Here is a 15,363-nt window from a genome sequence, read left to right as displayed (position 1 = left end):
CATAAGAATGGGAGGAAAGAAAAAAACATAAGAATGGGAGAAAGAGAAAGGCCATATCCTGAATATTACGCGGGAAAAAAAAAAAGCTGATGCCTAGAAATATTTTATGGTTAGATGCATTAAATTTTGACTTTAGGGCAATTTTTTTACATGAATAATTTTATTGTGAAATATGAGAATAATATTTGATATTTTGATATTTTATATTGTTATATTAGCAACATAAAATGTCATTGATGTTTTATAAAAATAAGTTTTTAATTATAAAAAGTCAAAACATCATTAACATTTTGTAAAAGTTCATAATAGCATATAGTACATAATTTATTTTTTAAAAAAATCACTTCTAAGTTCTAACAATTGAATATTAAAAAAATTCAAAAAATAGATAGATTTACATAATTGAGACCCAGAAAAGAAAAAGGATGTTAGGTCATTATTAATATTTGTTCATTGCATAACTAATGGAATAAATAGATAAAAATACACATAAAAGAGTAAAATACATATAAAAATTAATAATTATCAAAGTACATTCTAAAGATTATTTTGGAAGAATGAAAATGTAAATTAAAAATTTGTAAATATTAAACTCTTATCAACAGTATAATATTTTTTTCTATTAAATTAATCTTTTAAATGTGTCTTTATATATTTAAGTAGAATTCTGCTAAGGAGACACCGAAGAATTTTGACAATGTGTACAATAGATTTTAAATTTGTCCAATATACGAAAAAAATCAAACAATTATTTCAAAAATTTAATCATTCCAACTCTAATCTATCAATCGAATTTATTCAAATACCCTCTTCTCTTTTCTTCAACCGTCTGTTATTCCATCTTCATCAATTATCTCACCTCTTTGGCATTAGAAGCTCGTTCTCAAAAAACCTACGTAGTCATTAAAATAATCATCTAACTACCTAGCGAAATGACCATCTAGTATTTGTTAATTGTATATACTTAAATTGAATCAAACAAAATAACCATCCAATTAAAAATTAAAATAACTATTTACATACCTAGTGAATTGAACATCCAGTGATAATGTAAGACGAAAAAATAATTAATTAGGATTAATGTCGAAGACAGCAATCATGGCGATGCAGTCATCATATGAACTTTCAAGACTACGCTGCTGCAGTTTGCAAACTCTTCGGAGTGATAGCTGACGATGACGATGAAGCTTCCGTGTTTTCCTTCTCCCACACGAACATTTCAAAAGCTTTTCTGAGATCATCATCCTTGTTGATGGTCATGAACTTCATGAAATCCTGAAAGTCTAACAAATGGTCGCCATCGGAATTGAGATTGGCGGGGCGCAGGGCAGCGTTGTTCGATGCTCTGACGGCGACGGCTGATGTTGTTGGCGAAATTTTCACCGATGAGAAGAAAAGAGACTTGACGAAAAAGAAACTACATCACATGAGAGAGAAAGATCATTTTGTGATGTACGTAATTGTTGTAAATCCTTATTTATTTTGAATTTTAAATTAAAAATTATAAAAAATTGATTAACTTAATTATCATTTGATGTTAATTTTAATTTAATTCTATTGTATCATTGTCACTATTAACTCCTCGTATTTTCTTATTTAAGTATCTTTAACGTGTAGTTTTGTCTAATTCTAATTTCTTTTATTTATACTTTTGTCAATTTACTCATGTCTAACGCATGCAACTGATGTGTGTGCCCACTAGAGTTCCGACATTGATATTATAGATTAAAATAATACATGAGGGAGGCACTCAAACATTGGTGCTAAAATGGTAAGACGATGTTATGGTAACTGGTAATATTGACTTTTTAGCATTTAGAGAGACTTAATACACTGCTTGACGGTGATAAGATAAAAGATTAGTGCTTTGATTTAAGATAAAAAGGGAGTTCTCTAATCTAAAAATGAGTAAGGAGCTAATAATCAATCATTATAACGAAAATGTTTAAGTTGTTATCATTATTTTCTTTAATTTTTTTTTGAAGTTGTTAGGACATTTTATAAATTTTCTCTTATATTTTAGTAGAGTTAATATTTAAAATAATTCTCGAAATTTGATTACCAACTCAATTTGATCCTCTAATTTTTAACTGATTCAATTTATACCCTAAAATTTTAAGGCGTGATTTAGATTGGCCCTTCCGTCCAACTCCGTCACCGGAGTGATGACATGGCACCCAAACCTCACCACATGCCTCTCCTTCTTCCTCTTACCATCGCCATCACCATTTCTCCTCTACCAACATTCTCCCTCCCCCAACAAACAACAACATTCACAACCCACTAACACCCACATATTTTCACCGCCATTTATGAAGGGCCTTTCTATTATTTGATCCTTCTCTTTCTCACCATCTTCCCTCTACCAACATCTTCCCTCCCCAACAAACAACATTAACAATCACTAACATTAACAAATTGAAGAGAAATAGAAAAAGAAAAAGAAACACAACACCACACTTTAGATCCTTCTTAATAAGAACACAAAGATGGGTGCAATGGGTGAGGGTGATTCTGAGGGTACTTCGAATTTGGGGCAATGGGTGGTGTGACCTGTGATTGGTGGTAACATTTGGAATGCATTGTTCAACATGTATGCTAAGTGTGGTTACATGAAAATGGGGTTCAAGATTTTCAACATGATTGTGCATAAGGATGTTATTTCTTGGGGTGCCGTTATTTGCGGCATGGCGATGGATGGTCATGGTAAGCAAGCATTGCAGCTCTTTTCACAAATGGTGGTTCATAGTGTTGCCCATAACGATGTTAGGTTCATTGGTTTGCTGTCTGCTTGCAGTCATTAAGGAATGATGAGTGTAGGTGTTATGCTCTTCAAAGCTATGGCGGTGGAAATATGTGGGTGTTGGTAGATTGTGAATGCTGTTGTTTCTTGGCGGAGAGAGAGTGTTGGTAGAAGGGAGGTGGTGATGGCGATGGTAAGAGGAAGAAGGAGAGGCATGTGGTGAGGTTTGGGTGCCACGTCATCACTCTGGTGACGGAGTTGGACGAAAGGACCAATTTGAGCCACGCCTTAAAATTTCAGGGTATAAATTAGATCAATTGAAAATTAGAGGGTCAAATTGAGTCGGTAGTCAAATTTCGGGGGTCATTTTGAGTATTAACTCATTTTAGTATGAGTATTTTATTTATTTATTTATTTATTATTTATGAGGTTTAACATTGTTTAAACGGTAACAATTAATGTTATATTAAAAGAATTATTTTTCACGTTCAAGTCTTTTACTCGTACAAGTCATACAAATTCAAATATTCTATGTCACGTGAGACGTGCCTCCTAATTTAACAGATATGATTTTTCAATCAAAACGCGCATGTTTTTCTTCTTCTTACTACACGTTCTTCTTCTTCTTTGTTATCGTCGTCACCAACACCACATTCTCTTCCTCTTCCTCTATCTTTTTTTATTGAAATTTCTTCTCCTCTTTTCTTTTTCTCATTCTCTTTCTTATCTCGTTGTTGAAGATAATGAATAATTCAAGTTCAGATTATCAATTGAACCAAAACGAAATTGATTATTGTTTTGAATCCAATCAAGTAGCTGAGGTGTGGTTCGATTTTAGTTAATTTTTTCGTTAGCAGTTTATGATTCTGTAGGTGAATAATGTTTCATCGTTGATGGTTTGAATTGAATGTAATGTAAAATTTCTGCATTAAAGAAAATATTTTTTTGTATTTACAGTAAATTTGGGTGTAACACAAAGATATTTGAGTGTATTTTTTAAGAATTTTTGGTATATGTATGCTGATAAATTCTATATAATTCAAAACTCTTCTTCTCCTTCATCCTCATCTTCTGCTGCTTCTTTTTTTTCTTTTTCATCATCATCATCATTTTTTTTCTTATTTATCTTTTTCTTTCTTGTTTTATCTTCTCAAATTTCTTTTTATTTTACTCTTTTAACAAGAATAAAAACAAAAAAAATCAAACAAAGAAGAAGAAAAAACACAAAATGGTACAAAATTACTTGGAATATGATGAACTTATAACTAAAAGAAAGAAAGAAATAAGGAAAAAAAAAGAAGAAAAAAATGCAACATTAGAGGAAATATTTTTCTGTATTTGCAGCAAATTTAGGTGTCACATGAAGATATTTGGGTGTAACACGAAGATATTTGGGTGTATGTTTAAGAATTTTCGGTGTATGTGTGCTGATAAGTTCTACATAATTCAAAATTTTTCTTCCTCCTCCTTCTCATCTTCTGCTGTTTCTTTTTCTTTCTTTCATCATCATCACCATCTTTTTCTTCTTTTTTTTTATTATTCATCTTTTTTTACCTTCTCAAATTTCTTCTTGTTTTACTCTCTCACCAACACCACCTCTTCCTCCTCCTCATCTTCTTTCTCCTTCTTTTTTATTGGAATTTCTTCTCCTTCTTGCTTTTCTTCTTTCTCTTCCATTATTAGTTATCTCGTTGTTGAAGATAATGAATAATTCAAGTTCAGATTGTCAATTGAACCAAAACGAAATTGATTATTTTGAATCCAATCAAGTGGCTGAGGTGTGATTCGATTTTAGTTAATGTTTTCGTTAGTAGTTTATGATTCTGTGAGTGAATAATGTTGTTTTTGTTTGTGAAAATTGTTGTTCATCGTTGATGGTTTGAATTGAATGTAATGTAAAAGTTTTGCATTAAAGCAAACATTTCTCTGTATTTAGGTATAACACGAAGATATTTGGGTATATTCTTTAAGAATTTTTTGTGTATGTGTGCTGATAAGTTTTGCATAATTCAAAACTCTTCTTTTCCATCCTCCTCATCTTCTACTGCTTCTTCTTCTTCTTTTTCATTATCATCTTTTTTTTTCTTATTCATATTTTTTTTCTTATTTTATCTTCTCAAGTTTCTTCTTGTTTTACTCTTTTAACAAAAATAAAAATAAAAAATCAAACAAAGAAGAAGAAGAAGAAAGACATAATGGTATAAAATTACTTTAAATAAAAAGGATGAACTTACATTCGTTCAACTAAAAGAAAAAAAGAAATAAGAAAAAAAAGAAAAACAAAAAAATGCAGCATTAGAGGAAACATTTTTCTGTATTTGCCGTAAATTTGAGTGTACCACGAAGATATTTGAGTGTATTGTTTAAGAATTTTCGGTGTATATGTGCTGATAAGTTCTGCATAATCCAAAATTTTTCCTCTTCCTCCTCTATATCTTCTGCTGCTTTTTCTTCATCTTCTTATTTTATATTTTTATAATTTTTTTTGGGAGGAAAAAATCAAACAAAGAAAGAAAAAATATATAATATTGTAAAATTAATAGAAAGAAAAGGAGGAAAAAATGCAGCAGCAACAACAGTAATAAAAAAACAACGATGAAGATAAAACACGCGAAAAAGAAAGGAGAAACTCAAAGAAGAAGGAGAAGAAGAAAGAAGAGGAGGAGGAAGAACGCGAAGTGCGCTATAAAAACTGTTGAGTAACGCGTATAGTCGCATATTAACATGCTCGAATGGGTGAGCGTCTTTTTTGTTGGGTTTGGCTCAACTTATATAATTTATAAACTAAAATGACTTGTAAAAAAAATTATTTCAGCAATTAGCAAGTAAAAAAAAATTAAGACAGGTACCATAGCTTATTATACCTTTTTGACCACTCAATCATTTATGCACCAGGTTTAGCTTCAATTATGCTCCCACACTATCATTAGAGACTAATGCAATTTATATATGCTATCTAATCTGTGGTTTTACGTAGATCATAATAATTAATGTTCATATTTACTATCTCAAAAGAAGAACATCTTTTATCCACAAAATAACAACTAATTAAATATTAAAAAAAATCACGTTCAACATAAGCATAAATAGAAACACATTGCCTTAGTCAGTGTATATAATATGATCAATTATAACATACAGATGTAAATTCATGAAGAGAATACAAATTTTATTTTAAACTATACAAATTATTATTTAATAATATTAGTGCTACTGTTGATATACACATGTAGTTATTTTTAATCACAAAAATTTAGTCTGTACAAGACAAATCTTTACAGTAATGTTTCCCTATCCCTAATCCTTATTAGCAACATAGAAAATTAGAAATGTCAAATTTACAAAGAGAGAGTGTGTGTAAAATGTGAAATTTCTTTATCTAGTCCAACACATTGATTAGTCGTTAGATTTGTATTTAGTAAACAGATATCGACTTATCCGAACAATTTTGGAGATATTTTCTTGAAATGAGATTTTTGTGTGGGGTGAATCTAACATATATCAATTTCATCATGTCGACCACTTTAGTTGACGTACGTCTTATCTTTACCCTATGATTCATCAATACAAAAAGTTAAATGCTTAGAAAAATGTGCGTATGATGGAGGGTATTTGGCTACTATTTTCTATAATTTTCCGAACACAAGGTAAATTTTCTTTTTAAGTAAATGTTCAAATTGGTTTATAAATTTTTTTATAAATTAATTTGGTCTATATTATTAAAAAATATTATATATATACTAAAATTAATTATTAATATATTTGTATATAAATATAATGTGATTTAATTTATTTTAGTATTCACCTAACGTAATCAAAAATTTAAAATTCGAGTCACAGTATCACATAAGTCCCGCACACAATTTTTTTGTTGACATTATTTCTGTCGTCCTTAGCTTGTATAACCTAGTAAATGTCATTACTTAAAAATGGTTTTGTTTTGTGGTTGTCCATAATAAAAGAAAGAATATATTGTATGATTCATTATTCATTCAATTAAAAATCAAATTAAACATATATTTATATTCAATGATGATTATTGTTCGTACGAGAGCTCACAAACCGTTTCTTAAAATCAAAAGGGTTCTCTTGTTTCCTCTATATTGGTTATTGAACTCTATAATAATTCGGATAAAATAAAAATATGTTTGTGTATAAAAAATTAAACACTAAATAAATTATCAAATTAAAATATGTTTAAAGTTTTAAAATAAATTTAAATGTATATCTAATTTTATAATTATATATAAATAAATGAATTTTTTAGAGTTTAATTAATGTGTTATATCAGTAAATTTTAATTTATGTACATAAGTGCATTAATGCACATTTAATAAGGTGTAGTGTCACACCAAATAAATTAAGGCACTATACTAGCCTAGGACTACAAAAACCACTATTAAGATAACTTATCATAATAGTGTAGAAGTGCCAAAAGAAAAGAGAAAATTAAAAAAGAAAAGATGTTGTGTGCAGTTAATAAAAAATAGTGACTAAATTAGTTATTATGTAATTAAGTATGAATATATATTTTTAAATTATTTTTAATATATATTATAAAATAATTGAATTAGTGACATATTTTTTATATACTGAACATAATTGATAAAGAAGAATACTTAATTAAAAATAAAAATAAAAATAAAACACACAACATACCATTACCACTGCCACTACAAGCTCACATTGAAAAACGGGGTCACGTCGCTATCATACGCCGTGTGCGTCGCTATCCCTATCCTCTTTTTAAATAATTGGATCCAGAACAAAATTTAATTACTAAAAATAAGTAAATATAAATTAAATCTTTTTTTTTGGTGTCTTATAAATTAGACGATATAGTACTACCAAATCATTTTTTATTTTTTTCTTAATTAATTTCCTTTTTTCGTTTTGCGTTGAGCGTTAAATACTTCAATTCAATTCTCGCCGAGGTTTTCGTGTAGCTGCCATCATCTCGCACAGAGACATGCTGCTACTCGTCGTCGTTGATCCACGCGCCGCTTTCCTCCGCCGTTGATTCATCGCTGCTCCTCTTGGTACTTCTAGCTTTCTTCGATCTGAGAATTTTTCCTTTGTTTCCGGTGAAACTCAGAGAAAATTGATAGTTTGATATCTCGCTTTTGATTTTTTTTTATAAATTTATTTGTTGGATTTGAATGTGTGAGTTTTTGGAATAACTATTAACTCCGCTCGAGTGCGATTTAAGAGTGTTCTATTGTTTGTTGCTTGCGTTTTTATGATTCTGTTTCTCCAGCATTCGAACGAGCTTGGTGTGGCTTTCGTGATTTGTTCTTTTTCTGCAATTTTGGATTTTGCGAGGGGAACCGGTACCATGTGTTTCGCGAGTTTTTGCATTGAACAAATGATGATATCTTCCTCTTCTATTGTTGTTGTTGTTGATGATGATGATGATTGTATTGTTGTGCATGTTCATTGTGTTGGTCAAGAATATCTATGACGGTTTACATTGATGATTAAGATAAGATGGATGGGGGTGTTCATTGAGTTATGTTTTGATGATGTTAATAATTTTGATAATTTCAGTGAGAACGGAACTCAATGAATTTGAGCCTTTGAGGCCCCTCTTCTAACTATCTGGGCCTTTGTACAACAGATGCACAACGCTGTTGGGACTTTAATCTTGATATAGTTTATTATACGATATTCGAAGACATGTGATACATGATTGTTTCAAAAGAAAAATATTAAAAAGAACAAAAACTTAGACGTTGAATCAAATTGAATTCTGTTTTAGCCTCTAGAAAATTGAGGAAGCCTTAACGGTAGTGTTAGTTCTGTATTTTGTCCTTTTCTTAATTCCCAAGTCATTTCAAGTCTGTATGTTCCCTGCGAAATGTGTGGACGTTAAATTTGTTTGATTGAACATATTCTGTCTTTAGATAGCTGAAAGGAATAAGTGGAACGAAAAATATTGTTAGAAATAGTTAAAGTAGATCAGAAGTGTAAAAATTTGAAGCAATATAAAGTCGTTCTGATCTCAAATCTGATAATCAATTCTTTTTTGTTTCTTCTTGAAAGGTTTGTTTCTTTGGTTCTTCTCAGGGAGGGAGCCACAAATCGAAATCATTTTATGGTGTGCCCATGAGCAGAACTGATGCTATTGGCAGTAGAAGGAGGAGGGTTCTTCTCGTCTTCGGCTTCAGGATATAGCAAGGGCCTGAGCCTTCTTCTGCTGGGTCAGAGGAGTGAGGATAAACCCATGAGAGTTGCGCCGTGGAACCATTACCAGTTGGTAGAACAAGAATCTGACACTCAGCTCCAGCTGGCTTCCACAAAGAACTACCTTCCCCGCGGGTGTGCCTCCTTTGTTTGCTTTGGTCGCACTTCCGCAGGGCATGACACTCCATCTCCTCTCAAAGTGGGTCCTGCTCAACAGCATGATGTCTCCTCAGGGTCATTTGTTTCCAACCAGGGAAAGGATCCCTCTACTCAAATTGATAATGAGAATGATAATAGAAAGGTTGTACTTAAAAGTAGCTTGAAAAGGCCGCGAATTAATAAATCAGTGGACGCTGCTAATGAACATGAAGCATCAGATGGAAAGGTAGCTGATGCTCCTGGTGCCCAACCAGAGAGGAGGAGAGTGCAGTGGACAGATGCTTGTGGTAGTGAGCTTGTTGAAATACGAGAATTTGAGCCCAGGTATTTGGATATTTTATTTTCTATTTCAGCTGTTATTAAAGGAAAAATCATTCTATTTGTCCCCTTGCCATATATTAGAAGGTCCTGTTTATCAGACTTCATCATTAGGAGCGCCTGAACTTTATTAGGTGCAGCTGATGCTAGTGAATCAGATATGCTAAGATGATTATTGATAATTGCTACTAGGACATGTACTTTTTATATTTTGGTTGATCTATGTACATTTTGTATACTATTGGAAATAGCACAAAAACGGAGGTTGCTTTAGAATTTTCATACTTGTGCTATGATGTTGGAGAAACATGAACAAGACTGCAAGAGTAATAGAATCCCCTTAGGAATTGTGTGCTCATCTACCATTTGATTCTCTCTGTGTCATCAGCAATACACTATTTTTGGGTAAATGCTGTTCATTAATTAATGAATTTACTTGTCAGATATGGAGTTTAGTAGGGAGTTGCCCTAGAACTCATTTCATAGTTGGCTTTATTGTTTGCTTCTGAAGGGGCTAATGGCAAGTATTATTGGGGATTGTTCTGCTGGTCTTTTCTTCTTTCTTTTTTGACAGTAAAAGATGCAAATTTGTGATTGATAAATTTTTGGGAATGGCTTTAAAGTTCCACAAGTTAGGTATGATAAGCACCTGTTGTTTTTGTTTTTGTTTTTTTAATCGAAAAAGAAACCCTATTATAAGTAAGTACTCTGAGAAAATTTTTCTAATTTGAACTACATTTATTCTACTCTTCAAATATCAGTTTATTAGGATTTTAGCTGTTAGCAGTTTTGCAATATTTTTTTGCCAAAAATCTTATTACCAAAATTCTTATTAACTCCTGAACAGTTCATAATCACTCACAGCAACCTTTTTGGAGACTAAATCATTATGCCTACTAAGGATCAAACCTGTAGATGTTATTTATGAGCCTTGCAAGATTGGCCTAACAGATGATCATAGTACATCAGACAGTGTATGTATGTCTAATGTGTTTATATAGGCATGCGTAAAAATAATTGCTTTAGATCAATTACTCAAAAATATATAGCTTTTGTTCATTTAAATAGTTCTTTATCACCCACAGTTCCACAGAAATTTCAATTTCTTTCTTACACTTTCTCCCTTTAGTTTAGCTCATGTAATTTTGTTCCAATTTTAATTCGGCCAGGATGTCACTAACAATGATACCCATACCCTGTCATAATCTGCCGATGTAACACTGGCAAATTGAATGTCCACACACGAAGTCTTTTCCATGTTAATACAACATTTAGAACTCAAGTTTATCTTCAGTCTATACTTTCCTCCTAGGTCACTTCAGTGATTCTCAATACAAATCCCATGGGGCTGCCTGGTGAACAAGCTCTTGCGTTATGCAGGTTCCAGAAAATGGCTGCTCCCAAAGGAAAACATAAAATCTCATTAGTTTGTTGGATGTAATATATAGAGAACAAGGAAAACATAAAATTTCCTTAGTTTGTTGGGTGTAATATATAGTGAAGAAGGAAAACAGAAAATCTCGTTTGTTTTTTCTCCAGTAAATTAGCATGTTGCAATGACAGGGAACATTGAGATTCGATCTCTATTTTACGCTTTATCCTTGTTTATGTCTTTCTTATAATCTGTCTATTACCCGATCTGTACTTTGCTAGGTTCAGAACCGTTCATTTCATGTATTCTGTGTTGAGAGTGTTTATATACTTGATGATTTTGTTGTGAATGAGTCTTGAAGGTTTCTAGCAGTATTCATGTGATGCTCTTTTTCGTTTTTCGTTTTTCATGTGTTATTACCTACTTGAATTGATTCAATAATATGGGCTCTTTTTTGTTTTTCATTTTCACGTGTTATTACCTACTTGAATTGATTCAATAATATGGAATTATCTTACAACTGCAGTGAGGATGATGGATCAGATGATGAATTTGAAAATGGAAGTGGCAGGACTTGTTCCTGTGCGATTATGTAAAGCGGAGTCATAATTGATGATAGGATCAGATCACATTCATCGGGTTATTCACTGCTAACACAATCCATCACTCGACCTGAGGCAAAAATGGAGCAAATATTTTTCAGTCATGTGGAGATACATACACCAACACCACCTTGATTAAGCGATTATTTGTGTCTATAAATTGCTTGCTGCGGCTTTAAATTTTGCTCCTTCACCCTTCAACAATTTGTTGTATAATTCTTGTCATGTGTGAATTCTTTACCTTTGATTCATCATTTTTATGCTACATTATGTATTTTTATATGGATTAACAGAAGTTAAGTTATATTCTATGGCGTTCTCTAGAAGATTTGAGTTGGGTGGTGATATGATCCAGCAAAAGGTGCAATGACATTGTTTTTGCAACGTAGCCAACTCCAGCCAGTGGGATATAGCTTTAGTTTTGTTGTATGTTATCTAGAAGAAAGGTAATACAAATGTAAAATTTTGTAAAGAATCAGGGTTGTCATGATGGGAATGTAAGTTTGCGGGGATGGGTCTTGCTTAATTTTTTTATTGGAGAAAACTCATGTTCTTACCTTCTTGCAATTGCTCAAGATGAGGCTGTAAATCTGTAATGAGCTTGGTATGAGGATGAACTCGTTATTGCAAGTTGGAATTTCAAAATACTATTTCCTTAGACCAGTTTGTTTATTTTTGATGTCCTAAATATAGACTAGAAAAAAAAATTGTTAACTGAGTAAGTAATTAATTAATGGATAAAGTACTAAATTAGTTCGTAATCATATTTTGGTCTTTAAAGGTTTAAAGTGTCCTATTTGAATCTAAAAAAATTAATTTAACTTTAATTTAGTCTGTGAGGTTAATGGAATGTCACACAAGAACAAGGGTGATAATGTAAATATATCAATATATTTATTTATCATTCTCTTTAGTTTTATAGAAAATATTTCATTTAAATTGTAAGAAGAATGATAAATAAATGTATTGATGTATCTACGATTGATAAATAAATTATTGATCTTGTTCTTATACTGCTGTCATGTAGGACATTCTGTTAATTATTTAACTTTGATCTCACGATGACATTCTGTTAATTATTTAACTTTGACCTCACGATGAGACTACATTGAAGCTAAATGAAACTTTTTTTTTATTCAAATAGAACACTTTAAACTTTAAAGACCAAAACAGGATTACGCCTAAACGTAAACGACTAATTTAATATTTTACCCTTAATTAATTCTAACATAATTGAGAAAACATATTTTAACTAATATAAAAAAATGTTTATTTACTGAGGTTAAGCCTCGTTGACAAAAAATATATATATTTAGTATATGATTTAAGGGTATATATTTCCTTTTTTTGTAAAAATAAAATTGATTTATTAATTATTTTATATATTTCCTTTTTTTATATATATATATATTGGTGCATCCTGATAAAAGCCAAGAGAGTAAGCAAAATCCAATAGATGATGGTGGAATTCTACTTTTTTCCAGTTGTGAGAGAAGAAGAGATGGAGTAAGTTAAAAGCAGTTGCTTCTCCACTTGGCCACACCTTGTCCACACAAGTTGTTCTGATAAGATCCCTTTACATCCACACTTCCAAACCCAACTTGAAAAAGTTAAAATCTTTGAGGATTGTTTGTGAGCATCATCAGAAAATATGTCTATGACATGTTCCTTCCCATGCATCAAAATCCCAACTTGTTCTTCATCATCATGCACATCTTCATCATCACCATTACCACCAACACATTCCTCATATTACTCTCTTAGATTCTCTTCTTCCAAGCCTTTGTATGCTGTTTCCACCATAAGGAACTCTCAGACTGAAGGCCCTATCAGAAGACCAGTGGCTCCTCCTGTTAGAGACCCTTCTTCTTCTTCTGGTGGCACTGTTCCTCAGCCCATTAAGCCCACACCACCTTCTTCTCAGCCTCCACAACCACCACAGAAGCCACCACCTTCTGCTGTTTCTGATGATAAGAATGTGGTCACACTAGAGTTTCAGAGGCAAAAGGCCAAGGAACTTCAGGAATACTTCAAACAGAAGAAGCTTGAAGAAGCTGCTGATCAAGCTCCTGTCTTTGGCTTCATTGGCAAGAATGAGATTAGCAATGGAAGGTAAAGGAAAAAGTCTTTCTTTTTGTTGTTAGGGTTTATGACTTCATACTTTTTTGTTTAAGAGTTAGGGTTGAATTTTACTTTTTATTCATGAACAATAGACTACTAATTTGTCTTCAAAATATTGAATTTCAGTTTGCAGCTCTTGTAATTCTACAAATAATGGTAATTCTGATTGTAATGATAATGAGTACAGGAAATTAGGCATAGAAATGTGATAAAACAATAGAAACAGTGAGTTTATGTATGATTGTTATTGGAAAAGTGAGTTACTGAAGAAAGAAGAATTACTAAACCAGAGAGAAATTAGAGAAGATAGAAATCAGATGAGGAGAGAATTCAATCCACTTTCTACATAATCCAATTGGTTACAATGGTTAACACCTTTATTTATACTATTTTTTCTACTAATAAACTAACTACCTTTGCTCTACTCTACTAATTAAGCTAAGCCCAATATAGTAGAACTTGTTAAACATTACAATAACTGAATTGAATTGTTTGGGAACAAATTGGTGCAACCATGGGGGAACACATTGGAGTAAGAACCATGCTAAGTGAAATGATGTTTTGTTTGCTCATTTTACCTTGTACACTAAGCTAACAGACACATCCTTCCACTATCGGATGAGGTGGCGACCTACATAGGATTGATGTCACACCACATCTAATGGTGAAAAGGTTAGGGGTGACAAATGTGTAGGGCAAGGATCAAGCTCCACCCTAACTCTATCTACGACATTAAATCCCTCGATTCGAACCTTACCCATATCTTAAACCTCTCAATGTGGCCCTACTTGACCCAACCTGCAAAAAATAAATTTATTTTCACTCAAACACAACATTTAGTCCTTACAGATTTCATAATATCAAAGATGAATTGTTAGTTTAGTGGTGCTGACTTGTGCAAAAGTCAGAACTTGGGATCAAATTTTCACTCGCCCATCATATGTATATGTATTTTTAGAACATTCACATTATATATTAAGGGTGCAGTGATTTCTCAGCATAATCTAACTTTGCAACTCCCCATTATTTGCATTATCCGGGGAGTGGGAGGATTAAGATGTTGACAAAGGAGGGTTAAAGATGAGTAGTGGTGGATGTGTAATATTAAATTCCAATATTCTTGGCAAAACAATCCCTTTTATTCAAGTCTTAGAGGAACAATTAGTCAAAGTTTCAGTAAAGCATAATATATATTGTTCTGCAAAAGGCTCCATTGTGGTGGTGGCAGTCATGTTATTTTACTTTGGGTGGTTTTTGCTGCATTCTTTACTCTTCCCACTGATATTTTTACAGCTGTTTATCAAAGAAGCATAATTTTTCTGTTTTCTTGCCAAATTGTGCTTAACCATTTTCCATTCTTTTGAGATAATACCTCATAGCCCTTTATTATTATAGGACATTCTATCACATCTATGCAAGCTTCTGCCTTATTTATTTGACTTTTTAATCTTGAACTTTGTTATCTTACAGATGGGCAATGTTTGGTTTTGCTGTTGGGTTGTTAACAGAATATGCAACAGGCTCAGACTTTGTTGATCAAGTAAAGATCCTTCTCTCGAATTTTGGGATATTAGATTTGGAATGAACACCATAAATATTTTGTTCCTTACTTACCTTTCCCTGTCACTTTCTTATACATCATCGTCGGATCGATGTACCAAAGAATGACAGGGATAGATAAAAGGGAATAGAGCGAGTACATTATATACAGTTAATACTTTCTTGTTACCACCTCCTTAGTGTAAGCAACATTGATCAATTTGTTTCATCTTCATTTTATAGCAAGCAAGCTTGCTTGCTTTCTCTTCATATTGGTGATAAAAGAAAATAACAAGAATGTGATTTTCCTGTTTGACTATGCTCAA

The 15,363-nt window shown here is 32.0% G+C and overlaps 2 protein-coding genes across 3 annotated transcripts; both read left to right on the top strand.

Moving 5' to 3' along the window:
- Window positions 1–7,594: 7,594 nt before the first annotated feature.
- LOC107467855 (uncharacterized) lies at window positions 7,595–11,867 on the top strand. 2 transcript variants are annotated; one of them, XM_016087072.3, is made up of 3 exons: window positions 7,595–7,782; window positions 8,810–9,409; window positions 11,302–11,867. In XM_016087072.3, the coding sequence occupies exons 2-3, from the start codon at window positions 8,862–8,864 to the stop codon at window positions 11,369–11,371; spliced, it is 618 nt and encodes a 205-aa protein (XP_015942558.1). In that variant the 5' UTR covers window positions 7,595–7,782; window positions 8,810–8,861; the 3' UTR covers window positions 11,372–11,867. The 2 variants fall into 2 exon arrangements, with proteins under 2 accessions (XP_015942558.1, XP_015942557.1); XM_016087071.3 differs by having other exon boundaries at window positions 7,596–7,782; window positions 8,786–9,409.
- Window positions 11,868–12,834: 967 nt separating this feature from the next.
- Window positions 12,835–15,363, top strand: LOC107467876 (light-harvesting complex-like protein OHP2, chloroplastic). Its single transcript, XM_016087094.3, has 2 exons — window positions 12,835–13,489; window positions 14,969–15,363. Exons 1-2 carry the CDS (start codon window positions 13,029–13,031, stop codon window positions 15,081–15,083), a joined length of 576 nt encoding a protein of 191 aa, XP_015942580.1. The 5' UTR covers window positions 12,835–13,028; the 3' UTR covers window positions 15,084–15,363.

Source organism: Arachis duranensis, chromosome 9 (genome assembly GCF_000817695.3).
Source record: "Arachis duranensis cultivar V14167 chromosome 9, aradu.V14167.gnm2.J7QH, whole genome shotgun sequence".
NCBI lineage: Eukaryota > Viridiplantae > Streptophyta > Magnoliopsida > Fabales > Fabaceae > Arachis > Arachis duranensis.
The sequence above is the reverse complement of the archived record's forward strand: the minus strand, read 5'-3'. Positions and strand labels throughout refer to the sequence as shown.

Bases quoted from the DNA above. Each gene is read 5' to 3' on its own strand.
- LOC107467855 (XM_016087072.3), top strand. From the start codon at position 8,862: ATGCTATTGGCAGTAGAAGGAGGAGGGTTCTTCTCGTCTTCGGCTTCA. The intron at 9,410-11,301 runs GTATTTGGATAT...TTACAACTGCAG, and splicing joins ATACGAGAATTTGAGCCCAG to TGAGGATGATGGATCAGATG.
- LOC107467876 (XM_016087094.3), top strand. From the start codon at position 13,029: ATGTCTATGACATGTTCCTTCCCATGCATCAAAATCCCAACTTGTTCT. The intron at 13,490-14,968 runs GTAAAGGAAAAA...GTTATCTTACAG, and splicing joins AATGAGATTAGCAATGGAAG to ATGGGCAATGTTTGGTTTTG.